Source organism: Teleopsis dalmanni, chromosome X (genome assembly GCF_002237135.1).
Source record: "Teleopsis dalmanni isolate 2A chromosome X, ASM223713v2, whole genome shotgun sequence".
Lineage (NCBI taxonomy): Eukaryota > Metazoa > Arthropoda > Insecta > Diptera > Diopsidae > Teleopsis > Teleopsis dalmanni.
This window is the reverse complement of record NC_051848.1, coordinates 83,821,473-83,836,515: the sequence shown is the minus strand read 5'-3', so window position 1 is coordinate 83,836,515 and position 15,043 is coordinate 83,821,473. Positions and strand designations below refer to the sequence as shown.

At 30.3% G+C, this 15,043-nt stretch overlaps 2 protein-coding genes across 3 annotated transcripts; both read left to right on the top strand.

The window, feature by feature from the left end:
• The first annotated feature begins 5,069 nt into the window (after positions 1 to 5,069).
• LOC119687285 lies at positions 5,070 to 11,433 on the top strand. 2 transcript variants are annotated; one of them, XR_005253136.1, is made up of 3 exons: positions 5,070 to 5,250; positions 5,404 to 6,485; positions 11,352 to 11,433. XR_005253136.1 is itself a non-coding variant. In XM_038101546.1 (2 exons), exons 1-2 carry the CDS (start codon positions 5,200 to 5,202, stop codon positions 6,160 to 6,162), a joined length of 810 nt encoding a protein of 269 aa, XP_037957474.1. In that variant the 5' UTR covers positions 5,070 to 5,199; the 3' UTR covers positions 6,163 to 6,744. The 2 variants fall into 2 exon arrangements, 1 of the variants encoding a protein (XP_037957474.1); XM_038101546.1 differs by lacking the exon at positions 11,352 to 11,433 and having other exon boundaries at positions 5,404 to 6,744.
• A 195-nt stretch (positions 11,434 to 11,628) lies between these two features.
• LOC119687284 lies at positions 11,629 to 12,966 on the top strand. Its single transcript, XM_038101545.1, has 2 exons — positions 11,629 to 11,776; positions 11,842 to 12,966. Exons 1-2 carry the CDS (start codon positions 11,738 to 11,740, stop codon positions 12,544 to 12,546), a joined length of 744 nt encoding a protein of 247 aa, XP_037957473.1. The 5' UTR covers positions 11,629 to 11,737; the 3' UTR covers positions 12,547 to 12,966.
• The last annotated feature ends 2,077 nt before the right edge of the window (positions 12,967 to 15,043 follow it).

Here is a 15,043-nt window from a genome sequence, read left to right as displayed (position 1 = left end):
TTAAAATATCGAAAAATATACAGCGCGCGAATTTTAAATGAGAATTTCCGAAAACTTTTCAGTCTTAATGTAAATGAAATTATAATATTTACAACCCTCCAAAGATCTATATATTTTTAATAAATTTTAAAGTTTTTTCGGCAAATAATGAAAAGTTGTGTTTCCAAAACTGATATGAATAACTCACCTGACAGAATTACCAAATTTACAGTACATTTACACTTATAGAATTAATTTGATGATGGTGTTAGAAAATACGACATTTCCCATACAAAATCTATACACAAATATGCTGATGGGTTCCTTCGTTTTTGTACTGACGCTTCGAATTTGTTTTGTTGCTTTCTTATAAGTTTTTAATATAACAGAGTACGATTAATCCTAGATCATATCGAGTCGATAAAAGTTTTGAAGTAAATTTTCCTATTATAGATTAGCAAGTAATCATCACTTTGTTACTCCGTCTGAAATATGTTTGAATATTGGAACCTGAAACCCAAAAAGTTGGTGTCCCAACATATGGTGATTAGTGCAGTAGACAAACAGACAGGTATACTTAGCTAAATATACAGTGGTGCATCTGTAGATACCGTAAGGAAATGGAGCTCTCACAAGAAATCCCAATAAATAAAACTAAATCCATTTGTTCTCTACGAATCTGCTGGTTATTTAAATCCCTTCCTATTTCATAATTTAAAGTTAACCAGCTATTGAAAATAATTAATGAAAAATAAATGTTTAAAAAACTTCTGTGCATAAATTCCTATATTCCAGTATACACGTATATAAGTACTCAGTATCTGCTCTTATTTTATGAAAACCAGGTAATGATATCATATATGTTGCATGTGACATTTACCTATTATTAACTATTATTGAGAAAATAAGGATCTAAAATTTTTTTGTAGATATATGGTATCTTAAAAATATTTATCTTAGTGAGTGAGTACTGCGCAATCAACATTTATTGTAGTGGTACCAACTAATCATAGTACCATTTGTACCAGTAACGTTACATGTCACTGTGAAAGTCTCCTCAGACTCAGACTACGGCATTTATCAACAGGATAGGACTTATAATGGAAATAGGCAACGTCTCTTCAAGGGACATTAACTGCTACGCGCCTATGGAGCTAAAGTGGATTTGTTACAATAATCCTCAACGGATGTAGTAATGTGGGGAGATAGTTCCTAACCCTTTCTAAGTCGAATGTAAGACTACAAAACTTATTTTAGTAATAGTTGGTACTCTTAAGGGAGCAGATACCACACATTTTTGGATATTCATTATTATAATAAATAAGTGTTTACTTATCCAACTCTTAGCAACTATTTCCTGATGTAGGTCTGATGTAGCATGCCATTTCCAGTCTTTTACATTACGTTAGTTTAGTGTTCCCTCAAACATGTTTAGAGTTATATGTTTTTAGTGCATCTTATAATAATCTTACAGTCGGGGATAATACTTTTAATGTATTTCAATATATTGCTTAATTTATTTAATTGTTATGATTTACGAAACAGTGTATCTTGAAATCGAATTCCAACAATATATCTTAATATATTTTGTTACTCAAAGTGATAATAAAAATTTTAAAAACGTTATTATTTGCATATAATTAAATAAAAGTTATAATTCACAGTACTGACTCATTAGGTCTTCGGCTGATATAACATTATTATTTTTGAACAAATTTCTGATTAATTTAATTTAATATTTACTTTTTATTTTTTTATTTTTTAACTAATATATTTTCAACATCGATTATCTAAATCGTTTATATTTTTTTTTTTACACAAAATTCAATTGACTTGAATCTATTTTAGTGCATCTTTAAGGACAAAATGGACAGAAACAATTTAGGGTGTTCTATTCATTTTCTATAACATTTTTAATTGAAATTTTTTAAATACTTAATTTTTAGTATATTTCGATATTTATTTAAGTTTAAAAAAAACAAATTTAATATTATTAAATTAAAATTGAACACAAAAAAAATAAAAAAATTTACTCACAGAGATATCTATTCTATGATTTGTCGCAGAAACGTGACTCGTGACAATTAGAAGTATAAAAATGAGTGATGAGGTGGCGAATAATGAAAATGACCCTAACCATGAGTCCGAAACAGAAGGTGACCAAGCTCAACGTATTGCGGAAGTCAATAATCGTATAGCTGAGCAGTATAGGGATATATTACAATCTCAAGCTAGAATGCAAGAACTTATAGAGCAAATTATAAATTTGCAAAACATGATTCGCAATGTGCGTAAGCCAGCTCCCGGGGGATAGCAAAAATGATATCCTGTCATTAAAAAATTTTACTTAATTTATTTTCTGTTAAATTATTTATATTCCCAATATTAATTGTATTATTTTGTAATCTTCATGTTAATAATAATGAAAAACAAAATGTACTAACCTTAAGAAAACACCGATGGTACAAATATGTATTCAATTAATCTAAAACAGTTTTTTTTTTTAAGAAAATATAACCTTGTATCTAGTTTGTATTTATTTATGCTGTATTATAAATATATTATAAATTAAATTCTAAGTTGAACTTAATTTGTTTTAAATCAAATCCCTGTCTAAAAAGATAGAACGCACAAGTTTATTTAAGTATAAGTTACTTAAGCTACTACAAAGCCATAGAATATATTCTTATTTTAGTGTTTATTAAGTTTTTAATAATAATTAAATAAGTGAAGAAATAAGTTTATTTTTAATATAGTTATTTTCTTGTTTCAGTGATGAAGCATATCTTATCTTATATGATTTCGAATATAACACTTTCTATATAAAGATATATGATAGTGGATTTCAGTAGATAACGACATAATATAAGAACAAAATATATACTGAAACCGGTTTTAGCTATTCTTTAAGTATATAGTTTGTTATTGTTTATTGGCCTATCACAATGAAGTGGACTATACAAAGATTGATAAAGGAAGCAACAAATGACCGATACAAGTGAGCAATTTTAACCAAAACAGTGCATAATAGGTCTACAAAGTGACCTCAATTTAAACGTTAGTAATATCGTAGGTCATTGCCATGATATTTTGAATAATGTTTAATCAATATCATAGTGTCGAAACACCATGGTTGATTTACACTAATGCTCTTATAAATGATTTCATTTCTATTATTATTATGACATGTTCTGTTCAATATATCTTTCCAATTTTGCCTATGTCCAATTTTGCCTATTTATATGTTTTTGATCAGCCTTAGGCGAAGTTCCTGAAAATTATTGCAAACTACCTTGTCAAGCTACTTCTAAATTTTCGGTGTAAAAAACTTTCTACTGCTATTTTGTATTATGATAAATAATTCAGTGGACCTAGTCACATTTTAACAGAATAGTTTTGCAGACCGTCTTAAATGAGTCCTGAACAATGTATCAGTACATATACTAGTATATATAATGCAACTTAATGGTTTTTCTTCTAAGAAAATTTTAACACTTTAAAAATATATAAAAAGACATTTAAACTAAAGAAATCTAAATTTTAATTTTAGTTCCAAAATATAGCATTTTATCTTAATACAAATATGCTTCAATTACAACTATTGACCATACTTACAATTATTAAGTATGGTATTACCCCCAAAACAAAAAAAAATGGATACGGAAATACATCTACTATTACTAGTTCCAACTGCTCTTTAACGCACAGAAGCAGATATGTTTACGAAGTCCACATTAACCAATAAACTTGAAGTTACAATTAGAGCCAGAGACCAGACTTATGTCGGTCGTTGGTTGATCGAATTCATTTTTACATATTCATACCTTTTGATAGAATCATCAATTCAATTCTAACAGAAGTTTACGTCTGTTTTTTCATTTAATTTTTGATAGAAACTTTAGACCTTTTATAAAGGACTAACTAAGAGGGCGTATTAATAAACCCACCACGCAAATAAATTTAACATTTTTTTATATTTAAATATGAATAGATCTGAATATTTTCTTTAGCTACCTTTGGAATCATGAAGAAGTTACTACCATACTTAATAATGCCAACAATTTTTTTACAGTAATAGAACAGTGGTTTCATATACAAATCAAAATAGAACAGTCATGCAGATTACGAAAAATAAATGACTAAGTCTCTACGCTGGTACAAGAATGTCTTATATATTAACATAAAAATTTTCTTAAAGTAATTAATAGTCATATTTATAACACTTTTGAGATATCACTTATCAGTTATCATTATATTTGATAGGGCTAGAATAATAATGACAAAACCAAGGCTATATTTATAACTCGAAAAAGAAGACAGCATCCTCCAAGAATGAGTGTTTGCGACACGGAGATACAAGGGGAGGATAACATAAAATATCTGGGGGTCACTTTTGACAAACGGTTCAATTGGCTTAAACATTTGAAATACAAACGGAATAGCTGCTCTAAGATTCTACATTTATTAAAGCCGCTATTTAATAATTGTCACTTCAACTTTAAAAACAGAAAGTTACTGTATACGCAAGTAATTAGACCTGCACTACTGTACGGATGTGTTACATATAGCAAAGCCTCAAATGCTACCTTAAAGCAATTACAGATAGCTCAAAACCTGGCTTTAAGAAAACTGTTTAAGATTCCATGGTATATTAGATCAACAGACATACATAGAGATCTTAGGATTGACTCAGTGAAAAAATATATCAGAGACAGAGCTCTAAAATTATTCACTTAAGTTGATACGCTACTTAACCCCCCCATAACAATCCTCAAGTCCACTTCTGGACTCTCAGGAAGATATGCTGATTTAAGGCCCATCATCAACTAAAAGACAAATAAATGATATGATTTCTTAGCCTAGTTAAAGCCTAGTGTGGGGTAGAGATAAACCCCCCAGGCCATTATAGAGTAAAAGTGCGTAATAGCACTAACTCAAGAAGAAGAAGAATCAAGAATAAAGAATATTTGAACTAAGAAAGTATGACATGTGATGTGAAAAGATATGAAATTTTTAAAACATAAAGCAGCCATTGTTTTCTATAATATATCAAGTTCAGTAATCGAAACAATCTGCCATTTATTATATTTTATTTTTTAACAAAATTCGTTTACAATTTTCCTGCCGGCAAAAATACTAAAATATGATATATTAAAAATTTTCGTTCACTCATTTGAGAAAAATTAATCCAGAACTAGAATTACATACAAGCACAGCAAAATGTCGAGGAGTGATAAAATTATTTTTCGAAAAAATTGTTTATCAGAAACAGTAAGTATTACATTCCGAAGAGTAAAGCAAAGTGCAGACTATGATTTTTGAATGTCATTTAAGTTGCGCTCTCTCTTGCGCAAATTTATTTGAGCAAGAATGCTCACATTCAAAGTACAAACCTTGTTTAAATTTAATATTTGTAATCCGTAGACTACATCAGAGAGCAAAGTGCAATGCAGTTCATCGGAAACTGACAAACCCACCACCTGTACACTGTCAGATAATAGCGATGAGTATAACTTGGCTGCTGATGAGCATGCAAACAATACTGATGCAGATCGGAATATGTGCCAGCATTCTTATCTACAAACTCTGGAACTCGAGCTATCGTCACAGGATGACAAGACAGCGTTTCAAATTGAAGTAATACAAAGAATAATAGATATGCACCATCAAGTAGCTAACTTAGAGAATAAAGTGCAAAAACTTGAGAAAATGGTGTCTACTCTTGAAACAGAAAAAATTAACAAAGAAAAAGTTGGTAAGCTTAAAAAATCTAATCAAGAACACCTAGGGTTTCTTAAAAAAGAAAGTCAAAAAAGTAATGAAGAAATAGAGCTTAGGAATAGGAATAAAATCACATACAAAACTTTTCCTTTTTCTACCTATCAAGATCAGCCTTTGGATGATCTCTTTATTCCAGACTTAAGTAAATGTGGCAAAAAACGTATACACTCACAGCTTGAATATGAGCCTGAAGTTGAACCTGAAGCTGAATCTGAAGAAGAACCTAAAGAACATAGTAACATTTATTTACAATACAAAGTACGTGAACTCAACTTATTAAATATGTCTGAAACGTCCCTTGCGCTTAACAAAGAATGGCCGGTTCAGCTATTTCCTTCGCTGTGGCCACAAAAAAATTTCAACGACAAGAAATGCGACTGTTTAAAGCAATTTCGTAAATAAACGAATGAGGTTGTTATGCTCCTTCCGTGTTCTTATAAAACATTAACATTACATTTTTTTGGCTCTGTTGGTGTGAAATGGTATCATTGAGACTAGGTCTTCAAACTACTATTAACGAGTAACGAGCGTAACACTATGAATTGACCAACTAACCTGGCAGTTAGGAGAAATTTGGAACTTGTGAAGGAAAGATGAATATGTAGAGATAAGATGGATCAGCAATGGGTATGAAACACTCATTAAGGATTTGCTTTGCAAGAGTGGACATTAAAGTTGTAACATCAGAATGAAGCAAGTAGGATTTATGTGTCAAAGCAGCTAAGGTAACAGTAAAGAACATAATTCTCTTCGTCATTTTTTATATAAGACTAATATTTCATTTCTGGATTACAAAATTTCAGTGTTATTCGTTTAGTTTGCAAATAATATAATTCATTTTTTTTATTTTGTCTAATTTTTATTGCGTATTCAGTTTCAATTATTCCCTTTCGAGATATTTTGAAAACTATATTCTATTGATATAGGAAACTAATCTAAATCTAAGGTATCGACTGATGAAAAGATCAAGCAATAGACAGTCGTATTTTTTGCAATAAAAATTTATTTGTAGAAATAAAAAGTCCTTCATTTAGCACTGCACATTAAATTATTTATTGGTGAATATTGTAACCGAGAGGTCTTCTCACTTGTTTCATTTTTCTGATCTTTCGCTGATTTTTCAACCAGAAAACTATCAATGTGAAGATGTCGAAGTTGTTTTTGGAGTTAATGCAAAGAGGTAGCCTTATGAAAATCATGTTCTGAGCACTTGAAACATTATATAAATATGTCATCCAACATGCAATCATGAGTTGGTATTCAGTGAGGTCTGATTCCCGAATATCAAACATAAACTGTGTGGACATCCATTTCTGTTTGTACAAGAAGCCATTGGTGATAAATGCATGATATAGAAGTATCTCAAGTAGAATAACGATTTGTTATAGGTTTGAACTTATGCAAAAGTGTGTTGATAATGGAAAACGATATAATACAACTAGAACTCGAACTAGAATTTATAGATGAAAGATATTCAACGCACTAATGAGCGCCTAACGCTATTTGATTGTGTCATTTTATTAGTAGTTTGACCAAGAGTTTTCTTTAGACAGACTATTCTTCAGCACACTCAATCTTAGTAATTATTTGGAATAGATCGCTTTTATTAGTTCAGCATCGTTTAGTACGCTTTTTTGTTAAAATTTTTTTTATTGAAAAAATTTACCTGCTTTGCTCTCTGCACAGATGAATAGTGACGACCAATATCTTCAGCAATTTTTCGTTGGCCTACGTCATCACTTACATTAATTTCACGTCTTTTATTTTCCATTGTAAAATTTTACTGCTTATATAAAAATATATTTTTTAATGATTAGTGCTTAGACTCTTGGGGAAGTCAAGTGATAATTAAAAATCATTTAATGATACATTTGTGCTTGCAAGTAAATTTAAATAAATGGTAAATGTAAATATTAAGAAGTGAACGTAGATTTTTTCTGCTTTAAAAATTGTTGCTTTTGCTTATAATTGTGTTTAATTTTTTTTCAAAGAATAACTGTTAATTTTTTATATTTGAACTTTATTGTTGTTTCTTTGGTTAAAATAAATCAGAAAACAAAAATCAATTTGAGTAAAAATTAAAAAAATTATGCGAAATTTAAGAAAAATTTTGTGGGTGACCGCAGACTTTTTCGGCTGTGTGTATGTATTATGCAGCAATCGGCACCAATATGAATCAATAAAGAGAATGTGTGATGTTACCCTTTCCTTTGATGTTATTATGCAGACTTTCAAAGTCTCAAATTACTTCCACTCATATCACCTTTCTTGTTGAGAGCAACATTTCCATTTCTTGCAGTACAGCATAGTGTACTATAGCAATCTACCAGATACATTTAGTTTAGTAATCTAGAAACGTATAAAGTAGCTTAAGCTAAAGCCGAAATATATCAAATTAATAACAGAACATGGGACTATGTTCTTACCGCGGAGAGGCGCATAAAATGTACTTGTTTTTAAAGATGCGCAACGACAGTTAAATAGAAAAAGTTTGCACGCCTGAAAGCGTTAAAGCCAAAGGATAATTCAAAAGTGATGTAAAGAAAAGAACACTCAAAAAAATGCTTGAGTAAATTTTATAAGTGAACACTTAAAACAAAAAGTTAAGTTGTTGAAAAAAATTTTTTTAAATAAAAATTGAAACCACAGGATCTAGTTAAGCGCGTGCAGTAGTGAACTGTATTGTGGAAGTTCATCATCAGCATATAAATAGCGACACTTGAAAAAATATTTGATAACGTTATCCTTGCGGTACTACTTAGAGTTTTTATTTCATTACAAAAACAATTCAGTTCATTTCATAAACTAAATATTTTTTTTTCAAATTATTTTGGTTCTTTTGCTTTAAGTTTTTGTTTTGCTAACATTTTTTCTTCTTTCTTCAAAGTTCAAAGTTAAATACTTGGCTTGCACCGCAAACTTAAATTCATCGGCATTTCCTAAACACACCCGCACACGCACTTAAGAAGTTGCACATAGAAGCAGCAGGAGTTGCATCTGCACCGACCCTTACACACAAACATTTCAAGCACAAAATGAGAAACGAGACTCGTTTTCGTCCTTTGGAGTTGCGGTTAAACTTTGGCGCATTGCATACTTCGCTTAAAAGACTACTTTGTGTGGATCACACAATGCGAAGAACTGCGCGTGACTCGATATGGAAAATCTTAAGCGTTACTTGCATGCAATTCGGATGCATTGAGTCTTAAGCCCGGATTTTTATTCATGTCAAGGATTTTTCGTGTTGTTTTTGCTTCGCTTATATATGCTATATTATTACATCTAATATCTTTATCGCTTTCCGTTTTCTGTTTTTGTTTGTTATATTATTTTCGTTCCTTTCTTAGCAAAAAGAATGCGCTGGAAACTTTTACAACGACTTTTCGGAGCAGTAACAAGCAGTTTTGTTACTGCATGCAGTAACAATGCTCTGTATCAATGCTCACTAATCCCATGTTCACTTCACTGTTTGAATGCGACGAGTGCATGATTAAAAGTTTAAAATTTCGGCATAAAGTAACCACACCAAAAGGAGCACAATAAGTTGCAACTTTCATTCTATATTCACAATGAGTTGTGAAATTCGTAAGTTTACAAGGTTTCTATATTTGCATGTTTCAAGTATACAGAAATTTGTATAAACAATGAAAATAACAATTTCAGTTTCAAAACTGTAAAAATATAAATAATAAATTTTGTGAGACGTAAAAAAACTGATATTACAATAAAAACTCTCTTAAGTAAATATAGGTTAAATAGATGACTATTAAACCGACATCTATTTGACCGATATAAAAATGCTGATCTCCAACAAACATCACATGCAGTATATCAATTTCAATGAACAGTTTCCCTAACCAATTATATAGTAAATGCACTTTAAACCGAATGATGCACTTGACGGTGCAATATTGCTGGATCCCACTTTTTATATAAACAAATTACTTTCATTTAAATAGAGAGTAATTTCTTCGCTTAAAATAGGCAGACTGATCAGTGTCTTTTAAACAATGCTGACTCATTAACATAATAAAAAGCTAGCTTTAAAAGAACTATAACCACAACAATAAGATTTTCCCCACTGATTCTGAGGGTAGTATATAAAATTTCATTCCAGTAATTAAAGGCGAGAGGTGAGAGTAATACTCAAAAGTCTAGGTTTATCAAAAGCAAAAAGCATGGGCGTAGTATAAGGCAGGAAGTCACCAGCCTTGTATGGTATAAGCAAACATTTTTTGAACAAAGTACAATTTCATATTTCAATATAGAACAGTCTAGACTTAACCAATATACCCATTGTATCGAAAGATTGCTGTCCTATAAAATGCATTCAAAATAGAAACTTTTTGACAACAAATTCTGCATTTAACCGAGAGTTCACAGTATTACAAAATACTTGTAGAACAAATATTGATTTCTGGAACCAAATAATTTTTAAAAAACAATTCCAGTTAACCGTTGGTAAAGCCACTTTTGATAATTTCAAAAAAGTATAAAAGCCCTCGTAATTTAAAAGCTTAACGTGAACTGTCAGTTAGTACAATAATGATCATCTAATTTTTAATACGAATTCCAAAGTAGCTTTAAAATATTGTAAGAGAAAAAACTAAAAATCATCGATGTGAAACTGTAAAGATAAATAAACTTCAGAAAAATAAATCAAAAGAACGATAGACTAAAGTTCTACTAAGCCACATAAAATATTATGCTGTCTTCGATAATCCGATGATTCAAAATTTAAAATTAAATAAACTACCATTTAAAACATGGAAATATTTCATAAAACATATTTAAAACTCAGTGAACAAAAAAAAAAGCTTAAAAACAAATAAACAAAGCAAGCAGGAGGCATTTAGACTTCTCTATAAAAACCGCAGTGTCTTTGCTGACGAGTTCCTGACGTCAAACATTAACATGCTTAACAATGCTTAATACACAAAATACTATAGTCTTCTATATTATATCAGCTATTAAACACCTATAGTACAAACAATATCTTGTTATATATCTTGTTAAAAATGGCATATTCAATTAACTTCTATACAAATGCATAGAAATTTCTACTTCTGGATATTTTCCACCTGCCTTTCGGGACACATTGATAGATTTTTAAGAAGTAGTGAACTATTGTCAAAGAGAATAAGTACAACTAGTATTGTTCAGACAAAAGATAATAGATATTATTCAGATCTGGAAATAGCCATATGTGTAACTAATTATTACGGTTATGGTCCAATCCCAGTCACGAGTTATTACGAATCATTCAATTATGTACAGATAGGTTGATAGACGAAAACTGATATAAAAACATGATGGGACACGGAATATGAAAAGGAACTACAGTGTAATCTATACAATAGAAAATAATAATATTGGCTAAATTAAAGCAGTTAGGTACTTGATTAGCAATTTGTAAAAATATTAAATAAATCTATTCATTCGTCTTTTTCAAAGATGAGTCCAAGCAATGTAATATTAATACATATAACTTATCTACCAACGTATACTATATGTATGTAGAAGACAATTATCTCCATGTAAATAAAGAAAATCCTTCTCTATAGCAATCATGATCGCATCTTGTCTTACAGGTTGATATGTCCAAAATGAGAATCGTATTCAACCTTCGTATTAGTTAGCTTAGAAGTGATGACATCGAAGAGGAAAACACATTTGTCTCTTGATATCAGACGGTAACATAGAGTTTCAATTCAATAACTGATATGATTTAATAAAAAATAAAAAATAAAATTAAATTTTTGAATCACAAAGCAACCGTACTTAAAAAAAAAATAAATTGTAAAATAGAAGCAACTTCTGCTTCATTATTTTTTATTTTTTAGTAAAATTGTGATATAATTTCCCTCTGGCAAAAAATACTAAAATACTAAAATATGACATTCGTTTAAATTAAATTTTCATTTACTCATTTGACAAAAATTAAACCAGAATCAAAATTGCATTGTAGAAGAGCAAAATGTCGAAGAGTGATAGCGAACACCGTTTACCGAGAAAGGTCAGTAATACATTTCTAAGAGTAAAGTACAAATCTTGTTTAAATTTTGTATATATAATCCATAGACTGCACCAGAGAGTAAGGTGCAGCGTAGTTTATCGGAAACTGACAAACTGGTAGCTGATGAGCAGGAAAAAAATGTTGATGATGATTTGAATATGCGCCATCATTCTTATCTTCAAACTGCGGAACTAAAGCTATCCTCACAGGATGACCATAAAGCATTCCGAAATGAAGTAATACAAGACATTATCGCTATACGCCGTCAAATAGATTACTTAGAGAAAAAAGTACGAAAACTTGAGGAAATGGTGTCTACTCTTGAAACAGAAAAAATTAACAAAGAAAAAGTTGGTAAGCTTGAAAAATCTAATGACGAACACCTAGGGTTCCTTAAAAAAGAAAGTCAAAAAACTAACAAAGAAACACAGCTTAGGAATAGGAAAAAAGTCAGACGCAAACCTTTTCCTTTGTCTTTCTATCAAGGTCGGCCTTTGGACGATCTCTTTATTCCAGACTTGAGTAAATGTGGCAAAAAACGTACAGACTCACAGCTTGAAGATGAGCCTGAAACTGAATCTGAAGAAGAACCTGAAGAACGTAGTAACATTTATCTAAGATACAAAATACGTGAATACAATTTATCATTTATGTCTGAATCGTCCCTTGCGCTTAACAAAGAATGGCCGGTTCAGCTATATCCTTCGCTGTGGCCACAAAGAAATTTCAAGGACCAGAAATGCGACTGTTTAAAGCAATTTCGTAAATAAACGAATGAGGTTGTTATGCTCCTTCCGTGATCTTATAAAACATCAACATAACATGTTTTTGACTCATTTGGTGTGAAATGGTATCATTGAGACTATGGTAAGTCTTCAAACTACTATTAACGAGTAACCAGCGTAACACTATGAATTGACCAACTAACCTGGCAGTTAGGAGAAATTTGGAACTTGTGAAGGAAAGATGAATATGTAGAGATAAGATGGACCAGCAATGGGTATGAAATACTAAGGATTTGCTTTGCAAAGGATTTGCTTTGCAAGAGTGGACATTAAAGTTGTAACATGAGAATGAAGCAAGTAGGATTAATGTGTCAAAGCAGCTAACGTAATAGTAAAAACAATAAACCTCTTCGTCATTTTTTATGTCAGGTTTAAATTTTCTTTTTGGATTATAAAATTCAGTGCAATTCTTTTCTTTTGTGAATAAAAGAGTTTATTTTTTAATATTGTCTCATCTTTATTGATCACATAGTTCGATAAATTTCGAAACATCTTTTGCATTCGTAATAGACACAGGGATTTAGTTTAACTAAATGTGATTGAAAACTTGTCTGATAAGAAGATCAATATCCGAATCAATCATAATTATCTAAATGTGTCATATGTCGTCGATGTTTAATAGATTAAATCAGTCAGCATGGCTTGACTGCGATAGCCATTCACTGTAACGGCAGATCCTTTCTAATTTCGTTTTCTTCTTCAACCCTTCGTGTTAAAGTAGCAAAATTCTTTTCCGTACACGTATTTCTTTGTTTTGTTATTGGTATTGAATTAAGAAGAAGAAAATTATTGCGAAATTGATCAATAACTGTTCGAATTGCTTGATCACTTGGCCGATTATATTGACCGTAAAATGGACAAAGTGCTTTATGAACTTGAACAAATTTATTTTTTCAAATTAAATTTCTACAATTTGGAAGAGTTGTTCTAGCGCTAAACGATTCATAATGAATTGTTGAACCTTACTGAACAGAAATGTTAACACGGTTTGACATTCTCAGCAGTCAAATCATAATTATCGATATCGATAGTTCTCATGCAGCTAAAAGGTACCCTATAATTACTACTTGTTTGAAGCAATTTTAGGTTTTTATTCTATCTCACAAGAAGTGATATATGTCTTTATAAATATTCAGTATTAAATAAAAGATTTTTTATACTAAACCTGTAAAATTGCTTGGTTGCTAGAGAAAATTTTTTATTTATAAGCAAAATATAGTTAATATATCTTGAAACTATGCTGATTCATAGAAAATTTAAAAATAAATTGCGGACATCTGAACATAAACTAAAATTTTTGTTTTAGTTATTTATTAACACAAGACGATTTAATACAGATAATTAAATGCTCTTAACATCATTTAATTACCTTATTAAATAATCGCATTATGAAGTGGCAAAATCAAATTCTTTTCTAATTACAATGGACACGTGAAGAGATAAACTACGCAAATCGTGAGCATCCCTAAAGGTGCATTGAATTAATTTTACATGAATGCGCTAAAAGGTGAACAAAAAATATAGATTTAGAAATTTTTTCGAAATTTGGAAATACGGAATTTTGACAAATATGGATGATTTAACGTTTACGAGTATAGTATGTGGAAGCGAGCGGACAAAAAATTTACTAATTTTTGCGCTTAGCGGAAAAATAAGTTGTAATGTGAACTTTTTAAAATTAAAGAAAAAGCTTAAAATTTTAAATTATTTACAGAAGGGAGAAAGTGTCACAAGTTATTAAAGCAATATAGTGTCAAAACACAACACATAGTGTTAAGAACATTCGAGCCCCCCTAAATGAAAGAAATGTCATTACCGATGATTCATCCGCATGGGTCACAGGCCAATAATTAGCTTATCCATGAAAGCCAAGGAACTGAAGTTAAAAATTAAAGGAAATTAAACTTTTTTAAATGCTATTGTATAAAATCAACATCTGGAAAAAATTTTAGACATTTTTAAGGTTTGGTATTACCATTTACTTAACCACAGATGAAGGTTTGTTTTATTTTATTTTCAAGTCACATGTTTTCTCATAGAAAAGGATGTACCAATAAATTCCTTGCACTTAATAGACAATGTCCTTTTCCACCCACCTTATGCATAACTCAGAACAGAAGAAGGAAACATCATTCTGATGTTCATGCTCCGAAAGGCAACTGCCCTTATGAGATCAACAGCTGAAAAGTAAACTTATTTGCTGAAATCAATAAGAAAACTAACGATAAATAATGATATATGAGACTTGGGATCGACTCAGCTCAGAAATTCTTACTAAATGCTAAACAATTTGCTAACAAATATTTAAAATAATGATTTTGAGCAAAATAATCCTTTAATAGTTGCAATGGTGACTTAGGATAGCTCTTTTCAAAACCTTGATTCCACAAGTATTTCTATTTAAATATCATAAAAAACATTACTAAGCTTGAATTCCTTTCGTAATTACTAATTACTTGAATTAACATCAACAATTGTGCAA

Excerpts from the sequence above, each read along its gene's own strand:
- LOC119687284 (XM_038101545.1), top strand. The coding sequence starts at position 11,738 with ATGTCGAAGAGTGATAGCGAACACCGTTTACCGAGAAAG. Across the intron at positions 11,777-11,841 it reads AACACCGTTTACCGAGAAAG|ACTGCACCAGAGAGTAAGGT; the intron begins GTCAGTAATACA and ends TATAATCCATAG.
- LOC119687285 (XM_038101546.1), top strand. The coding sequence starts at position 5,200 with ATGTCGAGGAGTGATAAAATTATTTTTCGAAAAAATTGTTTATCAGAA. Across the intron at positions 5,251-5,403 it reads AAAATTGTTTATCAGAAACA|ACTACATCAGAGAGCAAAGT; the intron begins GTAAGTATTACA and ends TGTAATCCGTAG.